This window comes from Pundamilia nyererei, unplaced genomic scaffold (assembly GCF_000239375.1).
Source record: "Pundamilia nyererei isolate P.nyererei 1_Seehausen unplaced genomic scaffold, PunNye1.0 scaffold00007, whole genome shotgun sequence".
NCBI lineage: Eukaryota > Metazoa > Chordata > Actinopteri > Cichliformes > Cichlidae > Pundamilia > Pundamilia nyererei.
In genome coordinates, this window is record NW_005187408.1 from 6,807,140 (window position 1) to 6,816,102 (window position 8,963).

Sequence of the window (8,963 nt, forward strand, 5' to 3'; positions counted from 1 at the left end):
GGGGGAAGAGGTGGTTGTTGCAGATTGGGGTCAGAGCAGAAGCAGAGACTGAATTGAAGTGACGCCAGAATTGATACCATATTTTTAAAGAGCCAATTAGAACAGGGTTGTCTGTGAATTGTAACAGGGAAACAGGAAGGGATGAAAATAATAGTGCTGAGAGTGAGGAAGAGATAGAGGTACTTTACAGATACCACAGACCTCAGACTGCACATAATAGTTGATTGTATTTCTCCATGCAGGTTAAAGTCATGAAGTTCCAGGATGAGCTGGAGTCTGGGAAAAGACCTAAGAAGCCCGGTCAGAGTATTCAGGAGCAGGTGGAACATTATAGGGACAAACTACTACAAAAGGTGTGTATTGGATCAGGTGTGCTTAAAGTTTGGAAGAAAAATGCACACTTTTGATCATTTATTACTGGTTTATAATTGTTACATGCCGTGAAAAAAAAAAATCAAAACCTAACAAGAGATTTTTTTTTTTTATCCCTTTAGGAAAAAGAAAAAGAAAAACTGGAGCGGGAAAAAGAGAAGGAAAAGAAAGAGAAGGAAAAAGCTGAGGCACGGTTGAAAGAGTTAAAGAAGGAAAAAGAGAAGGAGGACACACCAACCAGAAAGGAGAGGTCAGACACTTGTTTAATTCAGACACTTGTTTAATTGCTGCGTGCTTTCAGTGATTCAAAGTGTGGATCTAGGGTTTTTCTTTTTTTCTTTCATTCATGGAACATTGGATTTATTTAATTTCCTGTGTGACAGATATTTGTCCCCTCCGGTTGATAGGAAGCGTCGTCACAGTGGATCACCGAGCCCAACGCGGAGCAGCAGCAGACGAGGCCGGTCGTCCTCACCTCGTTCAGAGCGGTCCGAAAGATCAGAGCGCTCCGACCGATCATACTCTAAAGACACATCCTCACGTTCTTCTCATAAAGACTCTCCTCGATCCAGCAACAGAAAGTCATCCAAGAGGTAAGATGGTGTTAAGCGCTACTAATATTAACATTTTAACATACTCAATGTGCTTGAAGTGGTCACTAAGAGTAGTAAAGTGCTACATATGTAGTCCTGGACCTGAATATTCAACAAATTTGATATTTGCTTTTCTGGGTATTCCCATTTTTTGTTTATTTTTGCCATTTTCTTATTTAGATCACCGTCATCACCTCGCACACCCAAACGATCCAGGAGATCGCGCTCCAGGACACCCAAGAAATCAGCTAAGAAATCCCGCTCCAAATCAAGGTCTCCACATCGATCTCACAAAAAGTCAAAGAAGAGTAAACACTGACAACTTTTTTTTTTTCTTTTCTTCCCCAACTCCTCCCTCCTATTCTCTGCGCCATGTGTATAAAAATTGACTGATTTGGCAGCTGAAGATTTCTGCCCTGATGTTAAAGTGAGGACAATGAAGTGTGGAGGGTTTTGCATGGGTTTCCATCTGGTGTACCAGATAGATGGCGCCACTGCTGTTTTATATTGTAAAAAAATAAATAACGTGCTTGTGTTTCCTGATTCCCATCACCTCCAAATGGAATTCATCCATGTGGTAGACCACACCTGTAAAGAGTGTGACGACAATAGTCTTATTCATGCTGTCATTTTCTGTTTTTGTAGTTCACATTAAAAATAATTCCTAATAAAGTGATTTTTTTTTTTTTTTTTTAAACAAAGAGCTGAGGCAGACACTTTAATCATGTTTTATTTGATTTTCACCTGGCACATATGTAAGGGTGCTTCTTTACAGGTAGTATGTTTAGTAAGGTTTTTCATTTTAAAGTTCAGTGTTTTTGCAACTAGTGAATAAAAATCAAGCAATCTCACTTTAGGGCCAAAAATGCTTATCGGGGCAGTAATAGTTTACTGCAGTATAATGAAGCTGTGGCCATGTTTTTAGAGCTTTGCCTGTGCCTTCTTTAGTTGATCTCTGAGTTCCAAATAGGCTATAGAGGAGAGGTGCACCTCATCTGGTCCATCAGCGATGCGCAGAGTCCGCACATATGAGTACCTGAAGACAAATGTAATATTGGCATCATGGAAGGCATTTATCAAATACCCATTTATGTGTTGGGACGGGTCCAAACTTACATCTGTGCTAGTGGAACGTCTCCAGACACACCTGCACCACCATATACCTGTATGGCTATGTCCACCACCTTGCAGGCCATTCTTCCTGCTGCAACCTTAATCATAGCAATCTAGGAGGCAGTGATAAAGGTAAATGTTAGAGTTCAAAAGACCACAGCCCTTTCCCAATTCCATCCCACAGTGATTTCAAGCTGGGATTGCATATGCTATATTGCCAAAAGTATTCACTGATCTATCGACATCATTGAATTCAGGTGTTTGAATCACTTCCATAGCCATAGGTGTATAAAATCATGCACCTAGTCGTGCAGACTGTTTCTACAAACATTTATGAATGAATGGGTCGCTCTCAGGAGCTCAAATCAATTCTAGTGTGGTCCTGTAATAGGATGACAGCTGTGCAACAAGTCAATTTGTGAAATTCTGAGCTATTGACTATTCCATAGTCAACTGTTAGTGGTATTATAATGAAGTGGAAATGACCACTCAGCCACAAAGTGGTAGGCCATGTAAAAACAAAAAACAGCATGGTCAGCAGAGGCTGAAGTTGCCAACTTTCTGTAAAGTTAATCGCTACAGACCTCCAAACTTCATGTGGCCTCCAAATTAGCTCAGGTAGAGTGTCTAGAGAGCTTCATTGAATGGGTTTCCATGGCAGACCAGCTGGATTCAGGCCTTGGATCACCAAGCACAATGCAAAGTATCAAATGCAGTGGTGTAAAACACACTGCCAGTGCAAGAGCAGTGGCGAGGTTGGTCTTTGGAGTTATTGAGTGATGACTGGAGTGTCTGGAATCTGATGGATGAGACCGGATTTGGCGGTTGCCAGGAGAACAGTACTTGTCTGACTGCATTGTGACAACTGTAAAGTTTGGAGGAGGGGGGATTAGGGTGCCTTAGTTCCAATGAAAGGAACTCAATGCTTTAGCATACCAAGACATTTTGGACAATTTCCAGCTCCCAACTTTGTGTGAGTTTGGGGATGTCCCATTCCTGTTCATGATTGCGCACCAGTGCACAAAGATAGGTCATAAAGACATGGATTAGCGAATTTGGTGCAGAAGAACTTTACCGGAATTCACAAATGGACTTCCGGAAGAGTGGTCAAAAATTCCCATAAACACCTCTATTATGGGATGTCACTCAAGTTCATATGTGTAAAGGGAAGTGATTGAATACTTTTGACAATATAGTGTATGTCATGATAAAAATGACTTTCAAAAAAAATAAAAATATCCAAAATGCAACAGAGAAGCCATTGGTTTTAGAAATACAATGTTATTGTCCATCCCAAGTAAGATATCAGCACATTTATATGTGTTTGTTTTGTTGTTTTAAATGTGAGGGTCAAAAATAGTTTTACCTCCTTACGAGCTGCCCGACTGCCTAGTGTATCCAGTGCATGAGCAGCATTGAGAGTAAGCAGGCGAGTCTGCTCTATCATGAGACGGCACTCTGCTATCCAATGAGCAATAACTTCCTGGACAATAGATAACACAGAGATCCATTAGCTGCATCTAAAAAGCTGTCCACTAGGTGTCAACAGTAGGACATCTCTCAGCACATACTGCCACAGCCCCAAGATTTAAATCTGGCATATCTCTTGGGTTCTCTCTTTGCAATACTGTACATGTTATTCTATTTAGGCAGAATAAACATTCCCAATGCTGGCAAATACAGAAATGAATTTAACTTGCTATAAATGGCACAAAAACTGCGATTATAAACCCCATTTCCTGATATTTTTCTTCTCCTGTATGCTGTAACCCCAAAACTGGCAGAAAGCCATCAAAGCTCTGAGAACCTCTCCTTCAGATACAGCTTCACTCACATGCTGGTACAGTTGTTTTCCAAAGGTGTGTCTGGTGGCAGCCCGCTGGCAGAGTAGCTCCAATGCCAACTCGGCTAGTCCGACAGCTCTCATACAGTGGTGCAGCCTGCCTGGCCCCAGGCGACCTTGGGCAATCTCAAATCCCCTGCCCTCCCCTGGAAACCACAACAGTGTAACACAGAAAGAGAGATAACAGAAGAGGCCGTAATTATCTCATTCACAAAATGTCAAGTCAACACTGCTTTATCGTTCAAACATATTCTGTTTCTTGGGAATATAGACAAAACAATAAAGGCTTTTACCTAGAATAATGCTGGAGGCGGGTACGCGCACATTTTCAAAATGCACTTCAAAGTGGCCACCATGGATCGCATCTGAGAACAGATACAAGGATTAAATCGTGTCAGGAAAGCTCAGATGTCATCTCTGCACGCCCATACTGTGGGGAAAAATAAACAAGGACAGATGATATCATTAACTTACCATCCTGACCGAACACAGTGAGTGGTCTGATGAGCTTTACACCTGCTGTGTCCATAGGTACGAGGATCATACTGTGCTGGCTGTGCCTAAGAGACAGGTTTACAGCCGAAGCATGTGATGGAATTATACTTTGAGCACAGTTGCCATTTTCACAGGTTTTTCACGCAGCTATAAATATGATACTGATGGGAATCTCCATTCATTGCAAGCAAGGGTGTGTGCCTTTTACTGCTGACAAACCAAGGAGAAGAGTTATTATATTCTGGGTGTGGTTGTTAGGAATTTCTTTTAATTAATATCCTAAATTATGCCAATTAAACTTCAAGCAAAATTTAACACACACAAGCATCAACATTAGACTGACTTTTTTTCCCCCTATGTGTTATACAAACATCAGGGCAGAAAGCTAGACCGGTGCTAAGGGGCATGCTGGGAAGTAGGCTGTGTCTCTAAGCAAAGTCCATTTCAGTTATATTGGCAGCAGAAACAGAAGAAGTCTAGTGGGACAAATGGCTTCTTAAAAAAAAAGTTCAAAGGAACACACAAAACAATCTCACATAAAACCAAAACTAGAAATGAACAATACTAATAAAAATCCTGTTGTTGTGGTGAAAAACATGACATCAGAAAACTCTGGAAAAAGGCAGAAACAAATCTTTGCGTGTTTGTTCCCACAAAGAAACGTGGACGTATATTTCACATAACTGTTCTGCTGACCTGATGTTTTCATCCCGAATGCCGCTCCTGCACATGACAATGGCCACTTTGCACTGGGGATTGCCGGCACCTGGCGAGACAAGGCAAAAATCCTGTGGGTCATTTACATTCAGGTTACGTTGCTTTCTGGTGCTATAAATCAATGGGGCTGGTAACTTTTCAGCGACTGCCTCCGTCCTTAACCAGTCCATGACCCCTACTGCGGCCGGAAACTGCGGATTTTGCTGTCACGGATGTGGCAACCATGTGGCTGCTTAATAATGTTAATGACGACAACCGGTTTCCTGAGTTAGTTTTTTTTTTCCACTCCTCAAATACAGTAACTTTATTACTTTATTATAATACCAGTTTGAGATTAAAAAAAAAAACATCATAGAGATCCTCTAAACAAGATATTACAAAAGTGGTCACAGAAGGAGCAATTGCAGAATCCTTTGGAATTTCCCTGGTTGAGAGTCCACTTTGAGACAAACCCTAAGGGCACAAACAGGGTGACCAACTGATGGTGTCGCCTTCCTGTTTAAGTTTTGGTTCAGCTGGCACAACTGTCCCCTCCAGACAGGACATATGGACACCAGACAGCAGCAGACATCTTTAGTTTAAGAGCTCTCACAACACGAAAACCACGCGTGAGAGCATGTGAATTCTTAAACTTGATTTGACAGGGGTTGAGGTTTTGCATTTACTCTCTGGCTACAGAAACGCAAACAAACAGTAACTGATTATTCTCAGACTGTAGCGAAGAACTTTACAGCAGACACCACCCATAAACCACATTTAGGAAAGCCCGTTTGGCCCAGAGGCAGGTGAGGTTTTCCTGTGAACCCATACATAAGGGTCCATGATCCAAAGCATGCCCATGCATGTCATATCATTCCTTGTATGAATTTAAACCTTCCCAACCCAGTAATTAGACTTCCTGACAGAATGCTATGCAGCTGATTTTTCTGGAAAAAAAAAAAAAAAAAAAAAAGAAATCAAGTCAATATGCAATTTTAACATAGCTAAAGGCCCCTTTTCCCCTCTAATGAAAACTAATGTTCCTTTTCTTTGTCTGACTGGAATTTTTATGGATACATTTCATTATTTATTTCTGGCCCAAATCCAATTGTCTTGTATATTTTTGTTTGATATATTTATAAGAGTGTGGCAGTCAAAAAATAGCCGAACGTTTCTGAGGAAGCAGAAATAAGGAAATAGTAGAAAAAACAAAACAAAAAAACATTACTCTAGTTTCACTTGTATATTTCAAATGACCAAAGCTGCTGCTACTAGGAATGAGGCTGGTGAAGTATGTACAAAAAAAAAGAAAAGAAAAGGACAACCACCAATAGGAACTCCCTGTGTGTAAAACAGCCTCTCTTTATATGGTGCATTGCACAGCACAGCATAAGAAAACAGACGACTCAAGGAATTTGTATTCGTCTTAGACATTTCTCCTTGAACCTGATCCACACTCAAACACACACACACACACACACACACACACACGTGCGTGCGCACACGCACTCACACTGACAAATGCTACGTCTGTGTTACGTGGTGAAGGGACACGCTCCTACAGTGTCAGAAGTGAAGGGAGTGGGGTTGGCTGAAGCAGAGATTAGTCACTGCAGTGCCAGAGTGCATGCAACCTTTTTCCTCAGAATACACAACAATAAACGGATCAGTGTTAACTTTACGGTTCTTGGACAGGAACAGAAACACGGTAAGAGCATTTTGACTTTTCTTTCATACCCTTTAGTGTAACGTACACTGACAAGAGATATACTCCTCATATTCCTTCCTTGAACTTTTGTTTTTTTTGAATAATATTACACTTTTAAATCTTTAAACTACATCATTAAATACATAGCTACATTTTACATATACTTATTATACACAGAGATATGTGATGTTGTGCATTGTTGTTTTACTTAGTGAACGGTTAACTTTAGTCTTTGACTCACAGTCAAAGTCCTGCTTGTTATATTTTATGACTAAGCTTCTTTATATTACCTCATTAACACTGTTGTGTTAGGTTTGTGTTGCTCTGCTTTTCTCCTGAGCGCATAGCTCTTTGTAAACAAACTGTTCTCTTACTCTTCTACCTAAATACAGGTAGTATATCATTATTACTATAAGCATTGTTGGACTATATCAACTTTGTGTCATAGATTTTGCTTAACTAAAGATTATAAAATGCACAAATTCATAGAAGGTGTACACAATAATGCCACTCCCATGCCCGTGTTCGACACCTTTGAGCAAAGCATGCAGAAAAATAACTGAAAAATATTCATATATTTTCGATCGACGGCTCTTTATACAACAATAAAATCACCTGCATTTGCAATATCATTACTCATGTATGTTACCAAAGCAATATTGACTTAACTCAACTACAAAAGTTTTCACCTAAATACATTTTCTATGTATATCCTAGTGTCATACCTGCTATTGTATGTGTATATTATAAGCTGCTCTATTTATTTATAATATTTTGTCTATCTATTATATGTCCATTTACATCATCTTGCATTACTTTATTTGCACTGATGCCACTACTGTGCATAGGTTCAATTTTTTAAAATATCCTTCCTGGAGTGTCCTTTTATCTTTTTTCCATTTTCTTAATTCCTTTTATTCTACATGTATGTGCAGTACACATATAATTGATAATAAAATCATTTTAATCTTTTTTAATTAATTTGACTAGTGAAATCCAAACAGCCAAATAGCTGCTGTGAAAACAAAAACAAAAAAAAAAAAAAAAAAATCTGAAAAAAACCCCCAGCTGACACACGAAGCCCATCTGTAGCCAAAAGTCAATATTTGACATTTTTTCTGAACGTTCCAGTGAACATCTGCTTCAGTAACTACTACTCCCAATTCAGAAGAGAGACACTTGTTATATGGCTCGTTAAGGGACTGCTGTCATCTTTGTAACAAGTGTGAGTTGCCAAAAATGCTCTTGACGTGCAAAATATTCAATGCATCACCTCTTGGTCCTCAGCCAGACGTTACATCATCCGCAACGTAACATGTTTTGCTGTTCGGAGTTCGCACTTTCCTCAATTCTTCTTCCTCAGGAAATGAACAAAAACCTGAATGAAAAGGGATTTATGGTTTCTAATATACAGGGGGACAATGCAAGATCTGTCCTTGGAGCTCAGTTAGTTTTTTCAAGGGATTATTGGATCTAACAGGAAAAAAAAGTATCTATTTGTGACAGTAAAAGTATCCACGCAGGCACAGTATCCCACTTGCTAATGCTTGAGTGAGATCCTTACTGGCAGGGAACAGCTTGGCTAACACAACAATGGGTCTGAATGAAAGAGTCACATCAATGGGACATCCTGTTGAACCAGCAAATGCCACATATAGTAAAAACCAACATCCTGGATTTTAATCTGGCAGAAAAAGATCCCGCACTTGCATAACATCCTCAGGTCTTTCTCCGCATACTTCCTCCTCACTAAACTTTAAAAAAGACCAGAAATTGGATTGGTGTTAACAAGCTCCAAAAAAAAAAAAAAAGTCCTGTGCATTGCATAATAGACATCATTAGTTTGCAGAACATCTTTTCCCCTGTAATTAAAGGATTAGCAAATCAAAAGCTAACATTTTCTGGAGTGTGTAGATCACTCAGCACCCACTGGAATACAAAGTAATTCAATTCAAAAACTTCACTAGAAGATGTGTAACTCTATTGCCTCTCTTTTTTTCCCTACTGGAGTTTATTCAAGCCCACACGCTCATTTCTGACAGGCTGAGCTAAAGCCATTAGGGAAACCATGCAGGGAAGATTCCTCTGATGCAGAACACACAAAGAACTCGCCTTTCCTGTTCCTGAAACAAAAAAAAAAAAA

General features: G+C 39.8%; 3 protein-coding genes across 4 annotated transcripts in view; 2 read left to right on the top strand and 1 right to left on the bottom strand.

Moving 5' to 3' along the window:
* The first annotated feature begins 216 nt into the window (after window positions 1–216).
* On the top strand, window positions 217–1,637 carry LOC102207097 (U2 snRNP-associated SURP motif-containing protein-like). Of its 2 annotated transcripts, none has more exons than XM_013915762.1 (4): window positions 217–353; window positions 495–622; window positions 756–965; window positions 1,146–1,637. In XM_013915762.1, the coding sequence occupies exons 1-4, from the start codon at window positions 237–239 to the stop codon at window positions 1,282–1,284; spliced, it is 594 nt and encodes a 197-aa protein (XP_013771216.1). In that variant the 5' UTR covers window positions 217–236; the 3' UTR covers window positions 1,285–1,637. The 2 variants fall into 2 exon arrangements, with proteins under 2 accessions (XP_013771216.1, XP_013771218.1); XM_013915764.1 differs by having other exon boundaries at window positions 780–965.
* Window positions 1,638–1,677: 40 nt separating this feature from the next.
* Window positions 1,678–8,963, bottom strand: part of acad11 (acyl-CoA dehydrogenase family, member 11) — a 20,581-nt gene continuing 13,295 nt past the window's right edge. The window contains exons 14-20 of the mRNA XM_005722744.2: window positions 5,113–5,182; window positions 4,396–4,481; window positions 4,215–4,286; window positions 3,913–4,067; window positions 3,445–3,561; window positions 2,082–2,191; window positions 1,678–2,001 (exon numbers count right to left, since the gene is read on the bottom strand). Coding sequence (XP_005722801.1) covers window positions 1,887–2,001; window positions 2,082–2,191; window positions 3,445–3,561; window positions 3,913–4,067; window positions 4,215–4,286; window positions 4,396–4,481; window positions 5,113–5,182 — 725 coding nt within the window. The 3' untranslated portion in view covers window positions 1,678–1,886. The remainder of the gene's footprint in view (window positions 2,002–2,081; window positions 2,192–3,444; window positions 3,562–3,912; window positions 4,068–4,214; window positions 4,287–4,395; window positions 4,482–5,112; window positions 5,183–8,963) is intronic.
* The window catches only part of ackr4b (atypical chemokine receptor 4b), a 4,006-nt gene continuing 1,550 nt past the window's right edge, over window positions 6,508–8,963 (top strand). The window contains exon 1 of the mRNA XM_005722743.1: window positions 6,508–6,820. The gene's annotated coding sequence lies outside the window, so the exon portion shown is untranslated. The remainder of the gene's footprint in view (window positions 6,821–8,963) is intronic.

Coding starts and splice junctions, on each gene's coding strand:
- LOC102207097 (XM_013915762.1), top strand. CDS start 237: ATGCAGGTTAAAGTCATGAAGTTCCAGGATGAGCTGGAGTCTGGGAAA. Junction 354..494: donor GGGACAAACTACTACAAAAG/GTGTGTATTGGA, acceptor TTATCCCTTTAG/GAAAAAGAAAAAGAAAAACT. Junction 623..755: donor ACACCAACCAGAAAGGAGAG/GTCAGACACTTG, acceptor CCTGTGTGACAG/ATATTTGTCCCCTCCGGTTG.